This window comes from Gigantopelta aegis, chromosome 14 (genome assembly GCF_016097555.1).
Source record: "Gigantopelta aegis isolate Gae_Host chromosome 14, Gae_host_genome, whole genome shotgun sequence".
Lineage (NCBI taxonomy): Eukaryota > Metazoa > Mollusca > Gastropoda > Neomphalida > Peltospiridae > Gigantopelta > Gigantopelta aegis.
In genome coordinates this window covers 20,731,338-20,746,337 of record NC_054712.1, presented here as the reverse complement: position 1 = coordinate 20,746,337, position 15,000 = coordinate 20,731,338, and the positions used below count along the sequence as shown (strand labels likewise).

The 15,000-nt window shown below is 39.4% G+C and overlaps 1 protein-coding gene across 1 annotated transcript in view; it reads left to right on the top strand.

The window, feature by feature from the left end:
- The window catches only part of LOC121389432 (hemicentin-1-like), a 49,190-nt gene that overhangs the window by 6,263 nt on the left and 27,927 nt on the right, over nucleotides 1–15,000 (top strand). The window contains exons 2-7 of the mRNA XM_041521060.1: nucleotides 3,749–3,877; nucleotides 8,103–8,300; nucleotides 10,108–10,314; nucleotides 11,039–11,239; nucleotides 12,535–12,726; nucleotides 13,633–13,824. Of these exons, the coding sequence (XP_041376994.1) occupies nucleotides 3,749–3,877; nucleotides 8,103–8,300; nucleotides 10,108–10,314; nucleotides 11,039–11,239; nucleotides 12,535–12,726; nucleotides 13,633–13,824 (1,119 nt within the window). The remainder of the gene's footprint in view (nucleotides 1–3,748; nucleotides 3,878–8,102; nucleotides 8,301–10,107; nucleotides 10,315–11,038; nucleotides 11,240–12,534; nucleotides 12,727–13,632; nucleotides 13,825–15,000) is intronic.

The following is a 15,000-nucleotide window of genomic DNA, read 5'->3' as shown; positions in this document are numbered from 1 at the left end:
ATATTGTTACATACCCTATACAAGACAAGACAATTTATTCAGTATAAAGGTTATAGGCCAATAATACAGTCAGAAACTGTTGTACATTTGTAGTATTTGCACAGTATACTGTAGGTATATATTTAAATATTTAAGTTTTTGCACCTTATAAAGATAAAGACATACATTGAATACATCAAAAAAATTTGATGTCATAATATCTATAAAGGTTTGCAATGAATGATTTTTTTTTATAAATTTATAAATATGGTGATCTCTTAGTACATTATAAAGGTAACATACAAGCAAAATATGGAGTTCATCCTCACGATATCTTAATCCATGATCCAGGCAATATGGACAGATTATTTCAGTGTAGGCTATGTTATTATATCGTCCTTGGTCAACAGCAAGTCTAAAGTTACTATATCTAAATTGTGTATATATTACTTTAAGATAACATTCTACATTTAACAATGACTTATAATGCTTACGAGTATAATAAAACAAAGTATCAGATAAATCAGTAACAGAACTACACCAATTTTGCTGAAGATTATCAAACAACCGGTGTCTAAATTTAACTATAAACAATTTTGCATCTCCAACATCCTGAGCTATCCAAACATAACCAAATCCTGATCTAAAAAGAATGTGTTTAATATAAGTCACCCATGTGGTGCGTCCTGCTTCATTCAGTGTCTGTAGCATTGTATAACATTGACGGGGATGCCTGTTTACATTCAGTTGTATTAGCATACGCCAATACTTAATAGCTCTAATAGTGTAAATAAGCTGTAAAGGAGTTCTACCACATTCACCTAAAGCCATAATATTACTGGTTGTTTTCCCTAATTTTGAAAACTATTTACACATTTTAATCTAAACATCCTCAATAATTTTACAGTAACAAGTACCCCATACTTCTGAACCATAACATAAAATTGGCGTTACCATAGAATCAAATATCTTAAATAGATCTTTACAAGGAATATCACCAAATTTCTTTTGATACATATATATTGCCATCATGGCTTTTTTACCGTGTGCTGCAAGACAAGTTTGGGCGTTCGTCCATATTAGTTTTGGTACATAGCTGGTATTCAAAACTTGTGGCGCCATGTTTCAACCGTTTCTCAATCGAAATATTACAACACACAAACCAATTATGTATAACCTATCGTACTCACTAAATCCCGATTGAAGTACTTGCAGCATCATGAACAAAATAAATATTCCAACGACAACATGAAAAAATTGCCCGCCATTTTAAATTTGCTAAATAGAGGGAAGCAAACGTATTGACTTAATGTACCGGCCTCGGTGGTGTCATGGTTAATCCATCGGACTACAGGCTGGTAGGTACATGCTTCTCAGCCCGGTACCGGCTCCCACCCAGAGCGAGTTTTTACGACTCAGTGGGTAGGTGTAAGACCACTACACCCTCTTTTCTCTCACTAACCACTAACAAACAACTAACCCACTGTCCTGGACAGACACCCTTGGTAGCTGTGGTGTGTGCTCAGGACAGCATGCCTGAACCTTAATTGGATATAAGCACGAAAATAAGTTGAAATGAAAATGACTTAATGTGCACCCTGCACTAACGCCGTCTTATCTACGGGATGGTGTATATAACAGATCAGTTGCTGCTAGTGGGAAATGGGGTTTGTTGGATAATACTTTTAGAATTCGGGGCGAGACGTAGTCCAATGGCAAAGCGCTCGCTTGATGCGCTGTCGGTTTGGGATCGGTCCCCGTCAGTGGGCCCATTGGGCTATTTTTCGCTCCAGCCAGTGCACCACGACTGGTACATCAACGGCCGTGGTATGTGTTATCCTGTCTATGGGATTGTGCATATAAAAGATCCCTTGCTGCTAATCGAAAAGAGTAGCCCATGAAGTGGCAACAGCGGGTTTCCTATCTCAATATTTGTGTGGTCCTTAACAATATGTCCGACGCCATATGACTGTAAATAAATGTAATGAGTGCGTCATTAAATAAACCATTTCCTTCCTTCCTTTTAGAATTGGGTTCGAATCATTATTGGTTATCCAAGCTTCTATTTTGTATTAGACACCCACACAAAATGGCACAATTTACCTTTAACCTTTTCAGCTTGCCCATCTATGTTATCAACAGCTATTGTTTGTTTGGTCTTTTTTTTTTTTTTTTTTTTTTTTTTTTTTTTCTTTTTCTTTTCCCCATTTATTTTGTTATATTTGTATATGAATACATTTTGTTATTTATCAATTAGCCAATACTAAACAAAACTTAAAGCCATAGCTCGAAACCCTCCCCACCCTGTCATGGACAGAACTCTCTGGCGAGGTCAGATGTTGTACCCACGACAGACGCGCTTGAACAGTGCTCTAATGAAGCATGCCAAACATTACCCACACACTCACACATAATGGGAAACGTAGCGGGTTTTCTTTGAAACTCGGTGTCATAATAATCAAATGTTTGACATCCAATAGCCGATGACTAATTAAGCAGTGTGCTCTAGTGGAGTCGATAAACAAATTAAACTTGTATTGTGCCAATGTCTCACGATAATTCCTTGAAAGTGATGTTCCCATTAATTCAGATTGTGGGGTGTTTTTTTAACTGTTGTTTTTGTCTTTGTTTCTCGTATTATTATGTGTTTATTTACTTGTTTATTAGTAAAACATATTTCACTGCATATTATGTAGTCCCCCCCCCCCCCCCCCCCCCCCCCCTTACAAAGCTAGCCGTAACGTTTTATTTCAGACCAAATTTGAATGTGCACTATGCAGTACATAAGTTTACGTTTTGTTCTAGCTAGGACGTTCGATGGAGAGTGAGGACATAAGCGTACGAAGGGGCGGGGGAGGGGGATAAGTGCCCCCCCCCCCCCCCCCGTGCCGGAGCAAATCATCAAATTCAGACAAAAATGATACAGATATTCGGGAAAAATGTGTAAACATAATACCTTTTTACCATGTATGTCCATCATTCTACCCTCAAAATTAGTTGTAATCCATGCAAAAATGGGTAATGATTCGTTTGCAACCCTAAATAGCTGTTTGGTGGTAATGCTAATATGAATAAATGTTGTTATCCAGATTCAAGCATTTTCGCATTTTCGTTTAATTCTAGCAAAAGTCAGTCTGCCCCACTACAAAAATGGGAGCCCGTACGCCTATGGGTTATAAATTTCATTTTCAACTAGAGCTGTGCATTTCAGTTTCCTGCAGCAGTGCTACCCCCACCCCTACACAACTTCCTACCTATATCCAGAAAAGATGTTATCGTGCAGTATAGTAGCCAAAATATGCATGCAACAAGTGACTCAATACTAAAAAAAAAAACCACCCCCAAAAAACACTACAACAAAAAAGCCGCCCAAAATCGAAAATACAAATAGACTACTGGTTGCCAAACAAAGGTAAGTTACGTAAGTACGTGACTATAATTATTTAGGGCCTAAAGATAAAAATTATATACTTATGTAAAAAGTAGCCTACTAATTTTTTCACTTTAGTATAGATCTGTCTTAAAATATATGCGCGGCAGGGGCAGATTATGGGAGGGGGGGGGGGGTTCCCAGTTGCACGGACCCCCCTCCCGCTAAAAAAAACCCCACCACCACGTAGATCTAAATTGATGTCCACGTACAATTTATAATTTCAAATTACATGTGTATAAACATTTAGATATTGTTTGGAACCCCCCCCCCCCACCTAAAGCATAATCCGCCCCTGCGCGGTGTTATTACCTGTGTTGTTGTTTTTATAATTTGCAGTGTGTCCGTGGATGAGCCAAATGTACTGTACAGACATCAGGACAGCTTTAAACCAGACGACTCCAGAATGGTGCAAGTACCGCGAGGCGGCAAGAGTTATCTACCCTCTCTGTTGCGACAGATCCACCAGTAAGTTTCTAAAGGTTGTACTACACCAAATAAAAACCTATAGGCGGCAATGGAAACGTACACATGTATTTGGTTAAAAACACTGTGTGCAATATATCAACCAAACTATGACTCATAAATATGAATACTACAAGAACTCCCCGAAAGCATTAATAAAAGAAAGTGGAACCGGATATGACCGGATATGGGGGTTTTTTACAACCCTAATTTCGCACAAAAGTGTGATACTTATATGTATAGATACCCCATTCATGTTTCAAGCACAAGGCTACTTGACAAAATGGTACTAGATTAAATAAAAGTGCATACATTTATTGTCCAGATAAAATCTTCTTCTTTTTCTTTCTTTTATTCTTTTTTTGGACAACAAACCGTGTCACGTTTATCGCCAATGGGTTGATTACCAACCCACACAACAAACCAAAAAAATAACAACCAAAACAATAATGAACAACAGTTTAATTGTAACAGTTTAAACATTGTAAACTAATTGTTCATATGACATTGTGCTAATATAATATTATAAATATATATATATATGAAAATAATATATAAATATATATATATATATATATATACGCGATGGGTCGAACACTTTCTCGAGCACCTGCGGGGTTCGATCCAACGGGATTCAACTGTGTGTGTGTATATATATATATATATATATATATATATATATATATATATATATATAATAAAAAATATGGAATCTGACAGTAGTTTTTCCAGAAAATGTTTTTGTTTTATTCTTTTTTAAAACGCGATATTTAGCAAAATTAAAAACATACAAATATTTTGCAAATATTTTTGAGATATTCAAAACATACAAATATATGGCAGATATGTTCAAGGCAACACACCACCATATGAATTTGGCTTGTCGTTGTTGCAAATACTTTCAACATATTCAAAACCAATCACCGATACAAAGTAGCTAACTAAAATATTTCGTGGCTGATGTATGGTCTCACTAGACAGATGCCATCTGCCATTGAAATCCATGTTAAATTGCACAACTTCAAATGAAGATAGCCAGTAGAACGGGTTGTCATTGGCACTAACAACATACACCATTGCAAACATACATTATATATATGTGTGTATGTATGTATGTATGTATGTATGTATTGATGTATGAATATCTATATATTGTATGTATGTCGAGGTTGACTGTTACATACATAGATATTAACGCACTGGCGCAGGGGATAATTAAATCCTTTCTGAACTCACAAATTATTCCATGCCGTTGCTGGGACTCGAACCTGTGGCACCGAATCGCCCGTAAATTGTAAGACTAACCACGATGCGCTCTGAGCTATCGAAGCATCCATGAAGAGGGTGTTCTTTAACTCAACCACATGCATGGGGCCTACAATCTACGCGGTCGATCCCGCTTACGTGCATGAAACAGTGGGCAGACCTGGCACTGGCTAGTATGTATTGGTGTATGAATATCTATATGTATGTATGTATGTATGTATCTATATATCTATATCTATATCTATATCTATATCTATCTATATCTATATCTATATCTATATATACTGACACACATTGAAAACGCAAAACAGATATTTCAATATTTTGTTGTGATTAATGAAAAATATATTTATTGGACTTAAATAACAATTTATGAGAGGAAGCCATTGATTGGTACTTTTGTCTGTGTTTTAATCCTGGTTCTGTTCTCGTTACACATACAATAGCAGAAACACACAAAATTGTGTGAAATGCGTTCACTACATGCTCAATCATGCTGCATGCAATGCACGTGAAATGTCAGTATGTGGACACATGAAAGCCACGTAACGGTGTCATATTCCTCGTCACATTAAGAATGCCACAACTCAGAGAAGAACAAAGGGAGCGAGCGTTGAGCATGGTTCAAGGGGAGACTTCGCAAAGCCAAGTTGCTAGGACCATCCATCAACTATTGGACGACTTGTGTCCGTGATCGACCTCGACCTGGTCAACGTCCAGTTACGACCCCACGCCAAGATCGGCACCTCCGTGACCGGTTCAGAACTGCGACGATGACAGCAAGCAACACGATAGGACGTCATGAAAGTCTTATCCATCCGATGCAGACGCCCGTACAACGGTAACATCATTACACCGCGACATCGTGCTGCGAGACTACAGTTTGCTCTCCAGAATCGCAATCATCCACTAGCCTTTTACCGTTTCTCTGTCTCCTTTGCCAATGGAAGAGCACGTGTGTACAGGAGACTCCATGAACGGTACGCTGACGGATGTGTGAGGGAACGTGAACGGTTTGGTGGCGGTTGTCTGATGGTATGGTGGAGGGGGCAATCAGCTGTGATTTAGGAGTGATCTCATCATTGTCCACGATGCCCTTACAGCCCAGCGTTATGTTGACGTTATTCTAAGACCAGGACCCATATCGTAAGCCTAGTTTTACACGTAAACGTAAATCTACGACTGAAGAGCTATTCACGAAACAACGAAAACGTAAGTTACGTGTAAAGTTGGACGTAAATATAAGAGTGCCTCAGGTTGCAACTAACGCTGCGCGTAAGTTGTGTACATATAATAAATCAAGCACGATCGCCGTTATTTACTATTATTTACGGAAACTAGCAGTATTTCCAATAAATGAAGCAGTTTGCGATGGCGAACGCCCACGGATTTAAAATATTTTTGTTCGTGATCGTATGGATGTTTTCGACTCGGCCAATTTCTCCTGAGTTATCTTTTCCTTTTTAAGAAATGTCCTCAAGTTCGTACCAAAACGCGGATCCCCACCAATACCAAAATGCCATGGTTCACTGTTCGCAATGTTATTGTTAGCAGACGACAAACAAAATTGCGTTTTGCGCATTTGTTATTTAGCCGGTAGCCATCGTTTCTAATGTGTTTTTATTAATTACTCCAGTGAGAGTGTTAAATCGTAGATTTACGTCCAACTAAGTTACGTTTACATTTACGACCATCTGTGAGAATAAGGTGCTTCTTGCACGTAAACGTAAATCTACACCAGACGTAAGTGCTAGTCGTAGACGTAAATTTACACTTTTTTTGTGAATATGGGTCCTGTTCTCCAGCCACTTTTGCGCCGTCACCGAAGACCAGGAGGTCCCCCTCTGTTTCAACAAGACAATGCCCATCCACATACTAAAAGAATTACCCAGGCATTTCTGCAACAAGCCAGTATCACCGTTATGAACTGGCCCGCCGTTTCACCGGATTTGAACCCAATTGAACACATGTGGGACGAGTTAGGACGTCGTGTACGTCACCGCCAGCCACCACCGCGTAACGTCGCTGAGCTTGCACAAGCGTTGCAGGAGGAGTAAAGGAACATTCCTGTGGCTTATGTGAGATGTTTGTGCCAATCCTTTCCCCGTCGTCTTCACGTATGCTCACGGGCCAATGGTGGACACACCAGATACTGACCTTGATATGAGCGGGGGAGGGGGGGGGGGGAGGGGGTGAACTTTTTTTTATTACGAATGCAACTCGATTACTGATGATAACTGGCCATGTTTCCATGTGAATGTATCTCATAAATACCAGTCATTAATGTCATATTACATTATCCCTCAATTCATTAATAGTTTGTCGTTATTTGCAATGAAAAGTTGTTTTTGCGTTTTCGTTGTATTTCAGTATATATATATATATATATATATATATATATATATATATATATATATATATATAAAATAATTTAAAGAAATAACTATCCTTTTACAGGTTTCATCTAATATCATCAGAAAGGAACTGCTAAATAACTGCTAAATATAACGTCATACATATTATGACGTTACTGCAGTAGAAGGGGATTGATAATTACTTAATTACGTCATGGTTGCTTTTATCTAACGAAAAGCATTAAGAAGTGGACGAAACTTTCTAATAAAATACATTTCCTTTGTCTTTCGTTTCATTTCATCGTTGGTATCTATGTGATAAAATAGGGAAATGGTGAATTTAATATCTTTTTGTGCCGTACATGTATTTAAATGAGAACTCCAGGGTATGCATCTTGTTTCATGTTGTTTTATTTGTTGTTTGTGTACGCAAGCTCTGGCTGTCAGCTGAGTGGTATGACCAATGTATTGTTCTTTGCAATCTTGGCATGTTATTACATAAATAACATGGTTAACCGAACAATCCATATCCCTGTGTACCCAAAATAAACCTTTATGGTTGATATATATATACTTGTATATATAATTTATTATTATATTTTTTTTAGCTCCTGTTGATGGTTTCTGGTCAGCGTGGAAGGATTCAGCGACATTTCTGGATTGTTCAGTGACGTGCGGAGACGGGACGATTACTTACGATCAGACACGAAGCTGTGACAACCCGCCACCCAGCTCAGGGGGAGAGTATTGTCGAGGGCCATCTTACAGAATTCAGACGAAGTCGTGTCATCCTTCTGACTGTCCAGGTATTTACACGGCATGAGGTGTGGTGGTGGTGAACCTGGCCTGGTGCTTATAAAACGTTTAGAGTCTAGACTCGAGACTCTAATAGAGTCTGAGACAGTAATGTCATGACAACGCCATACAAATTGTATGCATGTGACGTCATTGGATATCGAGTCTGGACTCTAAAAGTTTTATAAGCACGGGCCCAATACTATCAATATTCTGGGTATTCACTAAGCCACTAACCATTAAGCCTGACATCTGTGTCGTCAGCTGTTGTAATTAAGGCCGTGGTATGCAGGGCGCACACTGGAACAAATTTTGATTAGGCAGTATTCAGAGATATTTTGAGTATTTCCTTAAAAATGATTAAAATGTGGTTTACTTAAAGGAATATTTGATTAGCCAAAGACTAAATGTTGTAGCATCTTTGTATAAGAATTAGCCATTGACTAATTTAGCAATGGATAGGGTGATCCTTGAGTATGTACTGTCCTGTCTGTAGGATAGTGCATATAACAGATCCCTTGCTGCTAATCCAAAACAAAAAAAGTAGCGTTGGTTGCGGCTATGGAAGATCTGAGATTTGGCTTTCTGACAAAAGCTGATATTCTGGGTATGTACTTAGTCACTAACCATTAAGTCCAATATATGTGTCCTCAACTGGTGTAACAAAGGCCGTGGCATGTACTATCATGTCTGTAAGATTGTGCATATAACGGATCCCTTGCTGCTAATTGAAAAGAGTAGCGTTGGTTGTGGCTGTTGAAGATCTTGGATTTGGCTTTCTGACAAAGGCTGACTTCCTGTTACATAAAAGTTATATGGGTGCATAAAGGATTTGTGAAAATGTTTACTGGATTAACTGGGCATAGACTTTTGCCACACTTTTCATCAAAATCTAATAATTTTTCAAGATATTTTAATAATTACACTAAATGTGGAAAGAGGACAATTTTGATCCATTTCGGACCTTTTAGTTTTGACTGAGAAAAGGTCCAACACAGCCTAATGATACTCAACTAACTTTGGTGCTGTAAAAGGAACCGATCAATGTGTCTTTACCACAGATTTCTCGTTCCAGCCTGTGCTCCACAACTGGTGTAACAAAGGCCGTGGTATGTACTATCCTGTCTATGGGATGGTGCATATAAAAGATACCCTGCTGGTAATCGAAAAGTATAACCCATGAAGTGGCGACATCGGGCATTTCTCGTTACAACCAGTGCACCATGACTGGTGTACAAATGGCTGTGGTATGTGCTATTCTGTCTGTGGGATGGTGCATATAAAAGATCCCTTGCTGCTAACCGAAAAGTGTAGCCCATGAAGTGACGACATCGGGTTTCCTCTCTCAATATCTGTGTGGTCTTTAACCATATGACTGACGCCATATAACCGTAAATAAAATGTGTTGAGTGCGTCGTTAAATACAAAATTATCTTCCTTCCTTCCGAATAGCCGATGTATTTTTCGTGCTTGGGTGTCGTTAAACATGTATTCTATTCCATTGATCAACGTATGTTTTAAAAAATATAAAATTCATCTACATGTAGGTAACAAAACATATTAAAAGTTTGAAATATGAAACATATGTTTTCAATAGATACATTCGGAATGTCCATTGACTCGGTAATTTCAAATGTTATTTAGCGATTTGAGCAAAACATATATATATGTACACACACACACACACACACACACACACACACACACACACACACACACACACACACACACACACACACACACACACACACACACACACACACACACACACACACACATATATATATATATTCATTTGCATAATTTATTCATTTTCAGTTTTACCAGTTGATGGCGGTTGGTCAGATTGGGGTCAGTGGGAGATAATAGTTGACTGCAGTGTTACGTGTGGTTCCGGGGAGCGGACTTATCAGTTAACAAGGAAGTGCAACAACCCCAGACCGAGTAATGGCGGGAGAGACTGCGTGGGGACGGCAAAGATAGCGGCCTATCAGCAGTGTCTGAAACCGAGGTGCCCTCCTATAGGTGAGAACTCTCCCGTAGGTTATATTATACCAAACAGAGTTCCATTGGCGACAATGGTAAAGTTGCAGTAACATAGTAAAAGTTTAAAGTTTGTTTTCTTTAACGAGCACATTGATTTATTACTCATCGGCTATTGGATGCCAAACATTTGGTAATTCTGACATACAGTCTTAGAAAGGAAACCCGATACATTTTTTCATTAGTAGGAAGTGATCTTTTACATGCACCATCCCACGACTTTTGATATGCCAGTCGTGGTACACTACGTGATTAAAAAAACACAAAAAACTATACCATTGAAGACATACTGTACGTACTATAACTATACTATAAACGATTGTCACTTGCTGCACTATATTCCTTTCTAACAGCCCATGTAGTATTTTGTTACATGATGAAACACACTTGTTTCTTAGAGTGTTAATTTTTAACCTCAGCATGTCGAAATTCCCCTTTTAAAGCATTTATACAAGTGAAATAGTTTATTAATTACGTGCACAGTAAAGTACTCTTATAACGAACCGGAAGGGACCATGTTAATTGGTTCGTTATAGCAGTAGTTCGTTATAGCAGTAGCTCCTTGTAAACATTTGCATAAGTTGGTTATTAATGTATAGGGAGATAAAAGGGGACTTTACGATCAGTTCGTTCTATGCAGTAGTTGGTTCAAAGCGTGTTCGTTATAAGTGTACTTTATGTTTATTTTGTTTTGATGTTTCTACAGTACATGGGGGATGGTCTGGATGGATTACATCGATCCCGTTACCACCGTGTCCCGTCACGTGTGGGGTTAGTTACATCCGTGTCACCCAGACACGACAGTGCACCAACCCTCCACCCAGCAACGGCGGCTTGTACTGCCAGGGACCCTCGAGGAGGAATGTTTCTGCCCGGTGTATTCTGCAGGATTGTAGAAATCAGCCAGGTACGGATCGACAGTCATACAGACCTAAAAATAGATATAGACGGACAGATGGACAAACATGCCGAGAGAGAGAGAGAGAGAGAGAGAGAGAGAGAGAGAGAGAGAGAGAGAGAGAGAGAAGAGAAAGACAGGCAGAGAGAGAGAAGAGAGAGAGAGAGAGAAGAGAAAGAGAAAGACAGGCAGAGAGAGAGAGAGAGAGAGAGAGAGAGAGAGAGAGAGAGAGAGAGAGAGAGAGAGAGAGAGAGAGAGGGGGGGGGGGGGGGGATATATCAGTGCACGGCGCACGTTAAGTCAATACTTTTCTTAACGTGCACAGCGAGTTGTTTCCCTCTACTTAGTAAATTTAACATGGCGGGGATAATTTTAAAGATTTATTTTGTTAATAATCATGCAAGTACTTCAATCGGGATTTTGTGAGTACGGTCGGTTATACATTTTTGGTTCGTGTGTCCATTTATTGCACTATTTCGGTTGAGAAACGGTTGAAACGTGGTGCCACAAGTTTTGAATACAGGCTACATATATGGTATGTAACACTAGATGATAATGGGGAATAAATAACATTATGCATCTGAAATCCAGCGCTGAATATGGATGCCAAATCCAGACATTTAATTCCACATATTCAACTTTTCGACACTAGCACTATAATATAACCGGCGGCAAGCATATGGCAAAATGACGTAAACAAATTTAATTAAATGAGAGTACCCTTCCTTGTATGGGCACTCGAGTCCCGTGAAACGACTCCGAGTCTTGCTGAACTCGGCCCGTGCCAGAGTTCTTGAGTACTCGTGGAGACGCTATATTAATATTCATAGGCGGACAGTGTATTGACCCCTCCAATGCCGGATTACACATGCTGCCCCATCTACCATGGTTTCACATAGTGACAAAAACAAACGACCCCAACTACTACCATAGGTTTACAAATATAAATATCTAATTGCAGTCCTTAGCCTAAAATAACCTATCCGTAATGTTCCCTTATAACTACTACTTTGTTAATTCTGCACCGGACCCCTTAAAGTCCGCCCCCTCTTTGAATCGTAACTTGCTTGGTTATTATCGAATGAATGAATGAATGAATGAATGTTTAACGATACCCCAGCATGAAAAATACATCGGCTATTGCGCGTCGAACTATGGTAATTCAAAACATGAAGTGATGATCAACATCAATATAAAAATTCAAGAGTCAAATAAAAAAAACACAGTGTAAAGAACTGTGCAAAAATATACAAATATCACAGATAGATCAAATAGTTATTGTCGAGTTGTAACCAATATTGCAGTACACGGTGGATGGTCGGCTTGGCAAGATCCTGTTCCACTCCCAGCCTGTCCTGTGTCGTGTGGGACGGGACTTTTAAGATATACACGGACACGACAGTGTAACAACCCTCCACCCAGCTACGGAGGAAGAGGCTGTTCGGGATATCTAACACAGACCGCGTATCAGATCTGTACACAGCCAGATTGCCCAGGTAAGGTATAGGAACAGTCACCTTCAGGAATTCTCATGTTATCGCCGAACCGTTTTTGCTTCTTCTTCTTCTTCTTCTTCTTCTTTTAGATAAGCATAGATACTTAGTTAATTAAAACATTAACTCCATTTCACAATTTACAAACTTGCGATATTTTAATTATGTTACGGTGTAATAGAATACTGTTAAATTGTTTTATTCATATATTGGCTCTGATATATCTTGTTTAGTGAGAAGATATTCTAGTTTTAAAACGTATAGACATGCATTAAAAAAACTTTGAAAATTAAATAAATTATGTTTAAAGTTTTTGGCCATGATAATAAATGTGGAATAATAACATTAATTCCTATCATATCCACCACCACCACCACCACCATCATCATCATCATAATCATCACCATCATAGTAAAAAACATTACCACCACCACCACCATCATCATCACCACCACCACCACCACCACCACCTTCATCGTCATCACCATCACCACCACCACCATTTTCATCACCACCACCGCCATCAGAATAACAAAACATTATCACCACCACCACCATCATTACCATCATCATCACCACAATTATCATCATCGTCGTCGTCATTGCTACCACTTTAGCACCACCATAATAATCACCAACACAATTCGCGCAAAAAATAAAAACGTCAAAAAATAATGTCACCATTACCATAAACATGGTTAGCACCACCACCACAACCACCGCCACCATCATCATTATTGTCATCACCAGCATCATCATAAACAGCTGGAGATTTCACCATGTGTTTATAATACAAGCTTCTAAAGTCTGCTGTTACTGCCGACACCTTTACACAAGTTGATTTAACATCACCAGGTAGTAAATATACAACATCGTGTATATACTTTTCTAAACGTTATATTGACGTAGGTCCAGTTCACGGTGGATGGTCAGCGTGGCAAGACCCTGTTCCACTCCCAGCCTGTCAAGTGACATGTGGAACGGGAACTATAACATACACACGGACACGACAGTGTAACAACCCTCCACCCAGCAACGGAGGAAACAACTGTCTGGGATCGTCATTACAAGCTGCATCACAGTTCTGTAACACTCAGAGCTGTTCAGGTAAGTTAGTCCGGGATCTTCAACTCAAACTGCATCACAGCTCTGTACACAGCCAGATTGTCCAGGTAAGTTAGTCCCAGATCTTCAATTCAAACTGCATCACAGTTCTGTACACAGCCAGATTGTCCAGGTAAGTTAGTCCCGGATCTTCAACTCAAACTGCATCACAGTTCTGTACACAGCCAGATTGTCCAGGTAAGTTAGTCTGGGATCGTCAACACAAGCTGCATCACAGTTCTGTACACAACCAGATTGTCCAGGTAAGTTAGTCCCGGATCTTCAACTCAAACTGCATCACAGTTCTGTACACAGCCAGATTGCCCAGGTAAGTTAGTCTGGGATCGTCAACACAAGCTGCATCACAGTTGTGACGGAACATGCTCTTAATTTTGTTTTCGCCTGTGGCGATATTAATTGTTTTAGAGGGCCGTGTGCAGTTCCAATATGCACTTAAGCCCAGGTGGGCACTTTGTTACGTAATACCTCTGCGCGACGGTGGTCGTGCTCTTCCAATACACACCCAGCCCAGGTGCGGAGGCCATGTGGCCAGTAGTTACGTAATACCTCCGCGAGTGCGGTTTTTACGACCGTGATTTTGACGACTAGGCGTCAGCAAGTCTGGCCATCTAAGGAAAATTGTCGTCTTGGTCGCTGTGGAATATCACTTGTAGGTATTCGGTGCCGCGATGTACCCCCAGGCGATATTCGGTTTTATAATAAATAGCTAGGGTTTTAGAGATATCAGGGAGAAACACAGGAAGGCTTCCAGGGGGAACGTTGTCCGTCCGGACTGGTAATTATATATTATTTCTGCTCTGTTGTATAACCTTGATGTGATTGATGTGACTTTAAATATTTTAATACTGTATTATACCAATATTATTTAGACGGTGCTGCCGGTAATCTGACGCAGTAAACTGTAGGCTCGCTGTCTAATATATATAAAGCTTAACCAGTCATCCTAGAGGACCTAGGTAAACTGTAGGTTGTTGTCTTTATTGTGATAGGTACCAGTATTAATTCTGTATTACAAGGTTAAAGAATGAGTACAAGTAAGGGTTTAATTAAAAATAACCAGTTTAGGAATCGAGTTGTAATTCCTTTTTAATTAAGTTCCCCTTGGAGCGTTTCTCAATTATCCACACTGTGTGGTGTTGTGTTCACGGTGAA